Source organism: Pongo abelii, chromosome 5, assembly GCF_028885655.2.
Source record: "Pongo abelii isolate AG06213 chromosome 5, NHGRI_mPonAbe1-v2.0_pri, whole genome shotgun sequence".
In the NCBI taxonomy this organism is placed as follows: domain Eukaryota; kingdom Metazoa; phylum Chordata; class Mammalia; order Primates; family Hominidae; genus Pongo; species Pongo abelii.
The window spans coordinates 126,619,034-126,634,040 of NC_071990.2; the positions used below are offsets into that span (position 1 = coordinate 126,619,034).

Sequence of the window (15,007 nt, forward strand, 5' to 3'; positions counted from 1 at the left end):
TCAGCTGGGGATAAGGAGGAATAAACATAGTCATCTAAGATAGTTTCCTAGGACAGAGGAAAAGGATTAGGGCCTGGGGAAGAGGAGTAAAACTTCTATCTGTCAGAGGACATCAATCTGAAGGAGAAGATGCAAGCAACTCTTCCTATAAGAAGGATGAATGGTTCCCAGAAGGGATTGGTGGAGGAGGGAGCATCACCCTTGCAGTCTCTTGACATCTGTTATCAACTAATGCATTTTTTTTGGTGCACACTTTAGTGTGACAGTCAGGTGGCTGATCCTGGATTACTGTTTTTAGAGACATTTTCTTATTGGTGGCTCCAGGCACAGTGAGTACGTTTGCCTTTAGCTGTGGTCTGCCCTTACACCCTCATGCTAGGACATGTGGAGGTTTCAAGGTGAACAAAACTGATTTTCTATCATTCAGTTGCTTACATTGTAGTAAGGGAGGTAAGACACGTAATCAAATAGACATAACCCGGGAGAAAAAGTCGCAAATGCCTGAGAGTGGGCCAGGTGCTGAGAGAGTGCAGTGTGGTGACAGCACTCCCAAGGAGAGTCTCGGTCCTGAGCCCTCACACCAGTGAAGAGAACCTTTCAATCCCTAGGGCAGGAATAAGCCAGCAGGCCCAAGGTGTAGCTCAAAGCTGTAGAAGCCTATGCTGAGCTGTTGAGGCAAGCAATGCTGAGCACTGTCTTCAGAGTCTCAAAATCTTATCTCTACCATGTGCCTCTGACACAGCTTTATTTATTTCCCATACGCAGCCTTGATCTCTGATACTGGCAGCCCAACTTGTTTTAGATCCTTGACTTCAGGCTTAATCCCTAGTGACTGCTATCATCAACTTGGAGACATATAACCCTTGGCTACCATCTATGGCCACATGACCCAAATGAAACCATGGGTTCCAGCTTGGCCTATGCTCTCAGGAGGCCCTAGCCATGAAGGGCCAGGCACATTGAACTCAGCCTCAAACATTGGAGTAGAGGATGCCCATCTGGCATTTCTCAGGGCAGATGAAGACGAACATAGCTTAAAGACAAGCCCACAGTCATAAGGTCTATGCCAAGCTTCAGGAGACTCCAGGAAACCAGTCCTGTACCCTCACCTCCAGGAAATTCCTGGTTGGTCTCTCTAGGGATATTCACTATAGTCCCAGAAGGGTCTCTGGCTCTTGTGGTTGAGCCAGCATCCCTGAACTTCTCTCTATGCTTGTAGAGAATGTTTCCAGGTAAAGTATTGAAAGGCCACATCTTAATTACCAGACCTATCTTCAGAATCCAAATAGAGACCACAGACCAACAACTGGTAGCTACAGTTCCATCTGTCTCAGAGAGTCCAAATGCCTTAACAGTGCCGCTGTGTTGAGGTGTGCTGGGGGCACTGTGTGGCCTGTTCACTAGTGCCCCATACCTGGCCCTCTTCAGAGTGAAGGGGGCTGGGCTCAGGGAAAGCAAAGAAGGAAATTGTCATATTCTTCAGATATGGTTTAGACTCCTAGACCATTTATTGCAGACAAGATCTTAAAAACTGTACAGAAGACAAAGTGACTTCTGCAGGCTTAGAGGAAGCAAGATTGGGGCAACAAATAATTTATTGAATTTTTAATTAATTTAATTTGGGGTCATAACAAGTCATTGAAGACATAGAGATGAAACTTGATAGAGAGTTCATAATGATCTCTCTTTCGCCTGAATTCTATGATATTATTAGTCTCTGTTTAACTCAGAGCTCTTCTTTGAAAAAAAGAACATGACATTCAGACTAGTGCCAGTGAAAAATGAGGCTTATTTTTAGGATAAAGAGAAAGCTTATGGATGTTCAGGAGAAGTCAAATAATCAGGCCTCAGGCCAGGCCGAATTATAAATTCCAATGAGCTCAGAGACCTGCATAGCACTTAATAGATTCTTAATAAGTGTTCATTAAATGAATGAATGAATGAATGAATGAATGAATGAACTCACAGATGACCTAAGGGAGCTCAGAGGAACACCGAGGCCTACACTACTGTCCTACCAATACCTGACTTAATCTTACTGCACTTAACTCTCCTGTGTCTCTTGGCCCAAAATCCCAACAGAGGAATCCGGAGAATACCCCTGGGTCAGATGCCCATCTCAGTCCCTTAAGCAATAGCCAGAGAAGGTAATGCCAAATGACCACAGGGCTCCCTTCTAAGGATCAGACGGATTAAGCCAGAATAAGAAACTGAACATGGCCTGTGGGTTTGTATTTCTCCAAGGCATTCATTTTGTATGTAATTGCAGACTGCCATGTACTGGTGTTAGTTAAGGTATATATGCGGGTGGCACCACAGTGAAATATTTTTGCTTCTTGAGGACAGAATAATAGCTTCTGTTCTTTCTTCTATAGGGCTTCAATTTTATAAATAATTCTGATCAAGGAAGAATGTTCAAGTATGACCAGATTGGGAGCTAATGTGCTAACTGATTATTATATGCCAGACACTGTGCTAGGCATTTTACAAAACTGTAATCTCTCACAATTTATTCTTGTGGATAGGCATTATTATCCCCATTTTACAGATGAAAGGACTGAGATTTCAACTTTCACAATTACAAAGTTGAAAGGGGTGGAGCTGGAATTCTTCCTGAGATTGGTTTGTTTCCCAAAGTTATACCCTTTCCAATATCACTATACTATCTTGCAATCACCTGATGGATCATTAAGTAAAATATCGGGATGAATTCTGCAGGACAGAGCCAGGTCTCTTCCATGAGTCGTTAGTCAGGTAAAGACACTTAAGGCACATAATTAGGCAAGTATGTAGTTTTTTATTGAATATTGGTTTGAGCAAACTAGCTCTAAATAAATTAGGGGACCAATTGGGAACCTTTGATATGGTCAGGTTTTAGACGAGATGAGAAGGATAACAGGAGAAAGTTGTTTGAAAAAAATCAAGTTATGAAATACTGTGATTTCATTTTTAGATATATGGATCTGTCTATCTATCTATCTATCTATCTATCTATCTATCTATCTATCGTGTAACATATATGTTAAAGATGTAAAATACCCATTGTTTTATATATCACCAAGAAAGAAAAAGTGCTGTCAATTAATTGCAAGACGTAATTGATTATGAAAGCCATCCTGACTTCAAAGATGTTAAATGTGAGAAAAAAAAAGTCTGTGCTGCAATATGTAGGAAAAGATCCAGAGAAATGTGCCCGAGTGTTGCAGTGGTGATTTCCGGGAGGTGAGAGTATGACTTGTGTTTTATGATTGCTCGTCTGTGTATGCAGATTTCACTGCTCCACTCTCATCCCACTCTCAAAGGTTCAAGTAGGTGATCCCTAGCCCCAGGAGAACCACTTTTAAACTCTTTCAGCATGTCATGCATTAGAGTTCACGCATTAGATTTCAAGCATTGGCTTTAGGATTTGGGGATATACATCTCCCGTGGTATTGATCTTGGCATTTGAAGCCTCTGCCAAAACTTCAGGGCAACAGGATTAAAACACACTTAAAAGACCTTTCTACTACACACCTGATTCAATAATAGGCGAGATAAGAGTTGTTAGCAAATGAAGGAAAAGGATGCTGTTCAATGATGAACGTTCTTAAGAAATAATATCTAGGTTAATGTGGTACTTTTGGTAAATGCACATAAAGTACAATTCTGATAAATAAGCTTATTTTATATCTTTAATTTCCATCTAGAATTGACTTGTGTTAGATTTTTTGTGGTCTTAAAGATAATCATAAATCCAACAGTAATATGATTAGCTCAATAATTTTTCCCTTGGGGAATACATGTAGATATTTTGAAGTTTTATGTTAAGGAATGCTTGAGGTTATTTTTACCAAACATCAGAAGAAAATATAATTAAGTAATAAATATTACAGTCTTAAATCTATTATTTAAAACATGGAAAATTTTCATATAAGCTACTTTATTGCATTCCTTCTTTTATTAAGTCCTAGGATAATTTTGTATTCTTTTTGAAAGTGTATGCTTTCCTCCCTTTGCTTGGTTACACAGTTGGACTTACTTAATTTTCTAATACAGTGCAAGATTATTTTACTATTCAAAAGCGATTCTACAACTTTTACATATTTGCCAACAATGCAGGATATGGCCACTGATCCAAAATCATAGTTTGTAATCATTTTAACTCCCAGTCCTCTGTATTGTTTCAATCATGGCCACGAAGCCATCACCTACTCCACAGGAGAGCTTGCCAGAGTGCGCTGTAAGTGTGTGGATGCCAATGAGTGATTTCATTGCAAGGTTGAAGGAGGCACTTTAATCTAAAGCTGATCTCTTGATTCATGCTTGCCAAGATTTTGCCTACATTCTTCAGATGGCTTAAGACAGGGAAGGGCATAGGCTTTGGTGCCAGACTAGCTTTAGTTAAAGCCCAGCAACTTGGGACTGAGCCCCAGGTCCCATGAATGCAGGTCTTCATCAGCAAGGCTGGGAGCAGACCACAGTGACCATTGTGACTTCTCAGTTGGAGCCGGTTTAATTTGTGGTGTTGTTCAGCTCTGCATGGGAGACTTAAATGGAGTCATCGCTGGCTACCTGTAGATATAGTGAAAACAGGCACATAGTAACATTTGACAAATATTTTAAAGCCTACCTGTTTTCCACAGACCTCACCTGGCCAACGGAGAAGTGCAATTACTAGATTATAATCAGGTCTATGATTATTTGTTACCTTTATTAAAATAATTCTATATATTTTATTGCACGTAAAAGAGTAAAATGGCTGTCTTTAAGTGCCAAATACTCCAATAGCAGGGTAGCAACATTTATTTACTCTGCAGCTTGGTATATATATATGTGCTCAATTTTTTTTAACCTATACTTGGTGTGAGTATGAGCACCTAGGCTTTGAGTAGTGGGAAAAAATTATTAGGCCTAGTCCATTCCAATGCAATTATTTTAAAAGCCTCTTTAAATATTAGTCATTTCCTTCAGTAAAGTTATCTTCTAGTTCAGATTTCTCCTTTTTCAGATCCCATTTTCCTTTGTCCTAGCTAAGGAGGCATCTGGTGTGCCTGGTGTATGGAAGCCTGAAGGACTATGCAGTGCCTTGTGTTCTGCTTGTATGGCTCTTCAGGTAGCTGGGAACATGATATGCCCTGGTGCTGAAGTTTGTTGCAGATACTACTCATGATCTTGTCTCCCTCAGCTGAGTTTCAGTTCAGTAGCCCCTCCGAACTGATTCAGCTTTGCCTTGGCTCTCATTGGAGGGAGATTCTTTCCACTTCCTCCATTTGTCCTCTGGCCAGGGCTGGTAACCCCAGCCCCTGATGCAGGGGCACCAACCTCTTGTCAAGGCGGTGAGTTTCTCCCTAAGAACCGTGAGAAGTTCTGAATCCTATCCATGGTTAACTGACTGCAGAAGAGTGAGTTGGAGAATTAAACACGAGGGGCCTCTCTGCCCAACACCCCTGGATCTGCCAAGGTTACAGTGATGTTGCTGTGTACCAGGTTGGTGTGGGATAGCCTGAAGGATATTCCTTCCTAGAGTTCAAAAAGGAAATTGGGGCAGGCTTCCTGTACCGGTCAGGGACCAGGAAAGGTGTAAATGGGTGGCTTGCCCAAAAGTGATGCCTGATTCCAGAAAGCTTAATGAATGGGCCATCAGAAAAATAACAAGAGTTAAGGGCATCGAACAGGAGTGTTGAAGCACCTTGGAACAGCCGCAGTAGGAAGTCAATACAGTCCTTAGGCCAGAGGAGAGTTCTTGGAACCAGACGATGGCTGAGCTGTAGAAGGGAGCTACCTAATGGGGGCTTTGGCCTGTGGTAGTCGAAAGCCGAAACTGCAAGATGCAGCCTAGCAGGGAGGGAGTCAGGCAGGACTAGACATTTGCTAACCACTCGCTTCTGCCCTCCAGTGTCCTGCAGGGGCTTCCCATTGGCCAAGGGCAAGGGAATCATATTGATATAATCCTTAGGTCATCTCCTGGGCACAGGGAAGGGTGGAGGAGGGTAGAGAGTGGGTCTGAAGGAGCGAATAGAATCTCCAGCAGATTCCTCTATAAATGTAACACATTTCATACTTTCTGGGACAATGCCCAAAGAGAAAGGTGGGACATGCACATCTCAGGGTTTAGCTCTCCTCATTCTCTCCCCCTTTCCTCTTCCCACCATCTACCAGGGATAGAGCCAGAGGCACATACCTCCTTGGTAAGTCCTAGATATCTAAGGGGTATCTAAGGGGAAGTGCTTGGGCTGGATGTCCTGGGCTTGGCTTTTGCTATGCCAAGAGAGAAATAATGATATGTGGAACACTGCCTCAAAAAAAATTTTTTTTGCAAATCTGTTTTCTTGCTGGTAAATCCAATTTCAAATGCCCAAATCCTAAATATTAACCTTTTCTTTGTGTTTCTTTAACTTCTCTGTCCTGCCACTGGCAGATGGATGCCTTAGACCAGCTAGGAAAATATTACATTTTGGGAGAGGCAAAGAGAATACAGCACGTTAATACTTTTAAAAACTATTACTCCCCAATTTCATGCTGCTGTAGTTTGTATGAAAATTTTAAAATTTTATAGCATTTTCAAGTATATTATCTGATTTAACATCATTTAACCTTAGCAACAATCCTACAAGGTATCCATTTTACAGATGAGATAATTGAGGTCAAATGTACTCTACTAGTTAACAGCAAACCCACAACTAGAATTCCAGATCTCCTAACTCCCATTAGATTGCTCCTTCTTCTATGCCAGACAGGGGGCCACAGTTTGCACATTTGGAAAAGAGAACCAAGTTCATGAAACTGGTTCATAATATACGGGTACTTGCTAAAAATGGTAACTCGAGCATTTGCCCAGTGATAATTGCTTTCATTGAAAAATATGTTTTTAATTTTTTCTAATATCTGCTTCCATGGTAACTAGGTAATTTTATACTTATTTTATTGCCCTTCTTGCATTATCATCTGTCACTTGGTATCTTTTACCATTTGCTTTTTTCATTCCTGGTTTTGACTTCATTTCACTGGTTAATTACCTTTTTAATCCAACTCCTCTTTTTAACTACTTCTTGATTCTTGAATTATCCTTTGACCTCATCATTTGATTGCTGCTTTCCTAACCCAGTGAGTTGAACATATTCTGCTGAAAATAGCAGATCTTGTTTTCATTTTGTCTGTGTTTATGTGACACCCTGTGTATAACTCAGAGAGCACCACTGGGACAAGACGCAACAGGGAAAAATATGTGCCTAGGTAGAGAAAGGATGAGGAGAGCTTAGACCTAGACTAACTAGCAACCTGGTCTCTGGGCAGATTTCTTGAATGGGTGGTTTCTGGCAGTGAGACTTTGAAAGATTCATGATGTCTCTGAGGAGTGGGATGTTTGGCCCATCAGAGCTGAAGGCCAGTTCAGAGTTTCTCACTTTGTAAGGTTTATGCGCCTCCCCCTCTGAAAAGTGGAAGCTACCAGCTGGGTGCTAGGTCTGTCTTTCCCTAGATTCACTCGAAGTTTCTCAATTCATGTATTACCAGTTAAACAGGGTTTTGAACTTTCTTTTCTTCCTAGAATATAGGAGGTACTGAATATGTTTGATGTCTTGAAAAGTCTAAGGACCCAGAACTGTTGTTTATTCCCTGCACCATGTCTTCTCACACTATGAAGATAGGGAAGATTGAGAATTTGGGTTCCAGCTAAGTTTGAGCAGTATCTGTAAGTCCCTGGGCGAGGCTGAGTGGGGAGAAGTCCACAGTGTGTTGCAGTACCCCCAGGACTGTCTCCTGACTCCCAGTGCAGGGGTGGGGCGGAGCTTACCTTCTGGGTCTATCTGTCATAGCTGTGCTTGGAATTGCTGCTGATTCCTGGTTTAGATAGTTATCCTAGAGCATTGACTAAAATGTTAAATGACCTGTAAGTTACATTGTTTTACCAAGAGGCTGTTCTCTACATTCTCTTGAGTCTGTAGTCTCATAGGTTGCTGATGCTGCATAAAACTGGTACAGCCTTTCTGGGTGATAGTTTAGCAGTAGGTTACAAAATGTCCATGCCATTTGACTGAGTAATCCAATGGATTGGAAGTCATCATGAAGCACCTAATGACTTAGCTAGGAGATGTTCACTGCAGCTTCCCAGCAAACGGGGTAAATTATTAATCATCCATAAGACAAAATAATGCACAACCATTGAAAATATATAAACGTATATGTGTGTCTTTAGACATGAAAAGATATTCATAATATCCTATTGAACTATTGAATAAATAAACCAAGTTTGCAACAGTAAATTCAGTATTTTATACATATATGTATGTATATATACACATACATGTGTATATATATACATATATATACACATATATACATATATATGTGAAAATATATATATATGAAAATATTAATACACCTATGCTTAGAATAAATACCAGAAAGGAAGGATCAAAATACCAGTTTCTGGGTAATATGATTAATGTTGATTTTAATTAATAATGGATAATTTTACTGTCTTCTAGGATGATCAGATATTACTTATGAAAAAGGAAATTACTTAGCATTGAAACTGGCTTCTGGCATAGAGAGAAGGGATGAGGATCTGATGAACGTGGATCAGCAATATGCCATGTTTACTAATGTTTGTTACCATGTTGGCAGTGATATCAGGGTGCCAATGGCACACTATTGATTCAGACATAAGGATGTGAATACCAGGGACTCAAGAGAAGGGACAGCTTCAGAACTATACACACTTGAGCCATATTTTTCTTCTCTTTATCTTAAATGTTCTGATTTTGTAGGATAATTATTTGCCTTTTTCTTTTTACTTTAGACAAAATCCATTTTCATTTGTTTATTAAATAATTATAAGTACACAAAAGAATATTTACAATATAAAGGTAAAGTGGAGAAAATACTCATGAACAGAAAGTCAGTGTCCAGAAATGGAGTATGACCATTGATCCTGTAGGAGTTCCCTAAGGCAGCAGTCCCCAACCTTTTTGGCACCAGGAACTGGTTTCGTGGAAGATAATTTTTCCACAGACACAGGGTGGCGGTGATGTTTTTGGGATGATTCAAGCATATTACTTTCATTGTGTATTTTATTTCTATTATTACATTGTAATATATAATGAAATAATTATACAACTCACCATAACGTAAAATCAGTGGGAGTCCTGAGCTTGTTTTCTTACAACTAGACGGTCCCATCTGGGGGAAACAGGAGACAGTGACAGATCATCAGGCACTAGATTCTCATAAGGAGCACGCAAGCTAGATCCCTCGCATGCGCAGTTCACAATAGGGTTCGCGGTCCTATGAGAATCTAATGTTGCTGCTGATCTGATGGGAGGCGGAGCTCAGGTGGTAATGCAAGCAGTGGGGAGTGGCCATAAATACAGATGAAGCTTTGCCAGCTCTCACACCTCTCACTTCCCGTGGTGTGGTCTGGTTCCTAACAGGTAACAGACCGGTACTGGTCCGTGGCATGGGAGTTGGGGACCTCCATTCCTTTCTCCTCCATTCCTTTCTCCTTTCCTCTCTGCCTTGAGAAAACCACAGTCCTAAATTTTTTATTATTGCTTTGCTTTTCTTTATAATGTAATTCCTAAATAATATTTTAGTTTTGTATGCTTTTGTACTTCATTAAGTAGAATTATACTTATTCTTCTGCAACTTGCGTTTTTCACTCAATATCTTATTTCCAAGTTTTATCCATGTGGTGTGTATAGTGATAGTTCACTCATTTTGCTATTGTCAAGTCTTTATCATGGAAATGCACCGCAGTATACTTATGTATTGTCCTGTTTATGAACTTTTGTGTGACTTACAGTTTGTTGATACTATGAAAGCTTTTATTAATGGCTTCTGATGTGCATGTATAACATCTAATGCTCATGTAGAATGTCTCAGGTCTATACATAGTGGAATTGCTAGGTTATAGGGTATGTGAATGTTCAATTTTAATATATAATGTAGATCATGCTAAATCATTTTCCAATTATTTTTATCTATTTATATTCTTGCCAGCAGTATATGAGAGTTTCTATCTTTGCATAGTCACCAACATTTAGTAATGTCAGACTTGTAAATTTTTGCTAATCTGCTGAGCGTGAACTAATTTAATTTGTATTTCCCTGAGCATCAGTGAAGTCAAGCATGTTTGCATCAGTGAAGTCAAGCATGTTTTCTTGGGTTTATTAACATTTGTGATTTCTGTCTATAAATCATCTGTTCAGGTCTTTTGACCCATATTTCTATTGGATTATTTCTGGTTTTAAAGTGGGTCTGTAGGAATTCTGTATATATTGGGGACAAATCTTTTTAGTTATATATGTGAGAGATATCTTCTTCCAATTAGTGGCTTGTCTTTTCATTTTCCATATAGCGTCTTTGATAAAGAGACATTCTTAATCTTGTTCTTCCGTTCTTCATGGTTTGCCTTTTTGTGTCTTAAGAAGTCCCTTCCTAACCAGAGGTTCGTAAACACAAACTCCTAGATTGTCTTCTAAAATGTTTATAGTTTTGTCCCTGTGAATGGTTTAAAGGTGTCCAATGTGTTTTTTCTATAGAGATAACTGTTCCAGCACAATCTATTAAAAACTCTTCTGTTGTAGGACTTTCTCCTTAGTTCAGCTAAAAATGGGTCCTTGTCACACGACTATGAAAGATTAGGTTTGCAGACACTTTGAAGGGTGAGAAAAATGGAATTTATTGGGTGAAAAGGAAAAAAACTCAGCAAAGCAAGAGAGCTTCCTGTTAACAAATCCCCATCTCACAGATAGAATTCCCAGTTACCACCCCAGAAAAAGAAAGGCCAGACTCCTACCCCCTAAAAACGGCACAAACTTCCATGGCTCAACCTGTTCTCCCAGTGCTCAGGCTGGTGGGAGTTTCTCCAGGGACCCCCTTGTATTTGAATGTTTCATTTTCTTTCCCTACCGAGGTGTAAATGCCAGCTCTGACTTGAATCATGTCATAGATGAAGTTTCTCTCAGTGTGGGCCTGTTTCCTGGGTTCCCCGGAGAACACAGGCATTTGAATCAGCCAGATGTTGAGGGACCCTACCAGGGAACTTCTTTATATTTTAAATAATAAGTCATTTATCTCACATAACAAGTTAGAAGCTATTCTGGATTAACCCAAGGCACAATGATGGCATCAAGAACCCCGGCTCTTCCCATATTTTCCTCTGCCAGAGTCAGTTTGTCAGTGATGGTTCCTCACAGCTCCAACTGCTTCGAGCCACATCTGCAGTGGAAAAAAGCCTTCATATTTTAAATTCTAACCTCGAGGTTGTTTTGGACCACCCAGGTGGTGTGCATTCAAGTTGCAAGCTGCTTTCCCATGCAGTCCCACTCAGGGTCACGAGTTCTCAGGGGAGGATTTTTTTCTCTGTCCATTCAGTGCTGAGTTTCAAGATGGGCAACTTGCCTTTCAGATCCTGTGTGAAGAATGAAGGTATTTATTTGTAGTTCACCTGACTCTCAGGGTGCAGCCCTTGGGGCCTACAATTTACACAGGAATCTCACATTAAACCCCTCTCCATGGGCGGGCCTTGAGCTTTGTCCTCTGCCCTTAGGCCGCATGAGACAGTGAAGAGGTAAGCTGGAATTCACCAAGGTGGTAAATGTAGACCTCCCTGAAAGCTTGTCCTGTTTACATCTCTGCCGTCTCATTTTCTCTTAATTTTTTTCTTTTTTTTGGCTTCTTGGTATTCTTTGCTTTCTTGGAGCTCATCACACATTTAGGAGGATTTTTGTCTTTTCTGGAATTTTTAGTTGTTTTTCGGCGGGAGGGTCTGTCAGTGCATCTAGTCCTCCACACTATGGAAGCAGAAGTTGGTTTAAATTCACTTTAAAAATTGCATTCTGTTTTATCAATTTTGCCTAAAGGTTTGCTGGAGACTGAACCATTGCAAGGAAGAGATGAAGATGCAGTAGCCAGTGCTGACTTCTCTAGCATGCTTTCTGAGGAGGAAAAGGAAGAGTTAAAAGCAGAGTTAGTTCAGGTATGTTTAGTAATCTTATTGTTGCTATTTCTATCTCTGGATCTTGAGAGTTATTATTAGTTTGACATAAGTCCCATATTGTAATGATGTTGTTTTTCATTTAATAAAATTTATAAATGAATACATTACAAGATGATTCATTTTTTCCAGGGTATTTTTCTACTGTTACCTATTACTTGTTAGTTACAGTTGTAGAATGAATCGTTGTGCTGCCTAAGCAACAATAATAATTAGTTTTAAATATGCACTTCTCATTCTTTTTACTCTCAGAATACTATGGGAATAATAAATTACTTACAAACCTGATAGAATTCATTCCAGACCATGTTACAGGTGCAAGATCCTTTTGAAGATTGGTTCTGGTTTAGGTCAGCAACTTAGCGCAACAATTACTTTGAAATGATTTTTTAAATGAAAAAGTCAATCATAGAAGCAACTGAATTTATAAGTTGTGTACTTTTTGGCAGAAAAATAAAGCTCTGGGGGTAGAGAGGAAAGCGATGCTTCATCAAGGCCTAATTAGATCTTGTGGAGCTGCTGTGGGGATCCGGACCTAGGGAGGAGGAGGATGTCAGGCTCATTATGAATACACGTCTTTGTTCAAGTCTTTTGCTTGCAATACCCACTTTAGACACTTTGCTGACAAGCCTTTACTTTCTAGGAGGAGAGTGTTGTAGAAAGGGCTCCTTGAGTAGGAGGAAGCATTAGAGCCAGAGGAGCTGAGGCCAACATTCCCTCCCCATTCTGTGTCCTGGCTCATAGGCCGGGAAGATCCTGTTCCCACAGAAGCAAGGCTTGGCCTTCCTGCTTTGTCCTCTCCACAGGCTGAGGACACAGCTCTGAGCTTCACTTTACCCTCTCCCCACTTTGTCCACTCTGAACTCTGAGTTCTAACCTGATAGTGTTTGTCTATGACAGCTCAGAATAATATTAAAGACTTTCAGGTGCTTTTACAAGACACACTTCCAAGTCAATTTCATTTCAAAATGAAAGAGCAGCACGTTCCTCTGGTATAACCAAAAATGATTTCAGTAAGCACAGTGCCTTAAATCTTTAGCTGGGTCTGTCTGTGGCCACTGAATGGCTGCACGTACCAGAGTGCACAGACCAAAGTTAGCATGAACAGATAATGGACTGACTCCACATATTCTTATGGCCTGAAATTCTGGCTCATGACTAGTTCATGTCAACTGCAGGGTCCAAATATCATGTTCTGCAGAGTGGGGTAAGCCAACTGAGTCTAAGCTAAAACTTCACTCCATCATGGTGATAATGCTAGTTTAAGTTTAGGCACAATGTCTGTAACTGACCAATTTCTATAAAATGCCTCGATTTGTATTTTTCTGGGCTCTAGGATTACTGGGGTATACATACATACATATACTAATATATGCTGATTTTTGTACATTCTGTATTTTCTAAATGTCAACAGTGAGCATGATATTACTTTTATAATCAAGAAAAAAGTAAGTATTGGTTTTAAATGGATGCCCCATGAATATAAAAAACTAGAAGTGTTTTCAGAAATTCCTGTCTCATTTGGCCACAGTAATATACTTCCAGAACATTTCACTCCTAAGAGTTTTTGAGCCTGACTTCTGGAAATAACACCAGACTCTTTGTTACTGTGTTCAAGTTACCAGGATTCATGTTTTGCACTAGCCTCCATGCTTCCTGGCTCTTATTTCTGGGTTCCTCAGAGATGAAGAAGTACCGCATGCTGCCAAAGGTAGCGTCGTGGCTTCCAGGGGCACATGAGCACAGCTGTCTGCCCCAGGCCCGGTGAAAAGCAGAGAAAGTGTATCTTTGCGATTTTTCTTCTTCACATTTCTCTTTCTCCTCCTCCACGTCAGACCACCTCTGCTTTATGCTCATTCTGCTTTTAAAACAGCTTTCCTTACCCTTTTACAAGTGTGCATGCAGATGTGTGGACACAGGAACTCAAATTCTTTGATATCACATATGCATTCGGATTTTACCTTCAATGCTAGGATTTAGTTTTAACAAGGACACACAGAAAGCCATCTCTGCAGTCTCACTGCTGGCCTTATGAAGAACTGAGGCATCCTATAGAGTCAGCCCCTCTACTCCAAATCTCCACAGAGATTCTTTATGGGCCCCTGGTCACAAACAACTCCTCTTTCTGTCTGAGGAGAGATCCTACTGGGTCTGTTAGCTCCTTGGGTACCAAAGATACCTCAGAGACCAGCCTATTAGATGACGGCCTTGGAGTCAGGCACTCAGTTGTGGTCATGATCCAAAGCAAGACCTGTGTGTACAAGGACTTCTGACCCCTGACTGCTTTGCTGAAAAGAGGTCTTCAGTGTGCCAGGTGTCCAGCCTCCTCTTTGTTTCCTTCCTCTCCCTGCTTTCCTCGTCTCTTCTGTGAAATAAATAATTCAAAATAAAAGCTGTTGGGACTTTAAATTATTTTGAGCCTTAAGGGAATGTGATTATGGGACCTGAGTCACATAACAGGCAGCTGTGACCTAGGCAGCTGTAACCTGTTTCCCTGATTATAGACTAGCCTTTTTGTTACCTACATTGTTTTGTAAAATGCTATAAAAGACTAAAGGGCACCAGAGAAGACTTCTTTTATTATAGATTAACTTCCCTCTTTATTCTCTTACACAAACACCTTAGATTGTCTAAGATGGAATGTTAAACATATACTTTTAAATTGGAAAAGAAAAAGAAAACAAGCTGTAACTAATCAAATTGCTGTAACTCATAAACCAGCAATATACGGAAAATGCTGTAATCCTATTAAATTTCTTTGTTTTCTGCCTATGTAAATAAGACCTTAACTTTTCAGCTTCATAGCACTAACCACATTCCTTTAGAGTCTGTGTTTCCCAGATGTCTATCCTTAGCTTTTCACTTGAATTAACTCTTAAACTGGATTCTGATCCATTTTATTATTTCAGGTTGACACCTCCTACTGCTTTCTGGCTATGCTGGATTCCTTCCTCCCAGCTCTCTTTCTCATCCCTCCCCTCTGTCTTATCCTGCATTATCTTCTTGATAATATTCCCATGAGGTTACCCT

At 40.2% G+C, this 15,007-nt stretch overlaps 1 protein-coding gene across 10 annotated transcripts in view; it reads left to right on the forward strand.

The window, feature by feature from the left end:
- TPD52L1 (TPD52 like 1) overlaps positions 1-15,007 on the forward strand; it is a 109,468-nt gene that overhangs the window by 54,273 nt on the left and 40,188 nt on the right. For all 10 annotated transcript variants that reach the window (XM_002817323.4, XM_002817324.5, XM_009242214.4 and 7 more), the window contains exon 2: positions 11,844-11,959. In XM_002817323.4, coding sequence (XP_002817369.3) covers positions 11,844-11,959 — 116 coding nt within the window. The remainder of the gene's footprint in view (positions 1-11,843; positions 11,960-15,007) is intronic.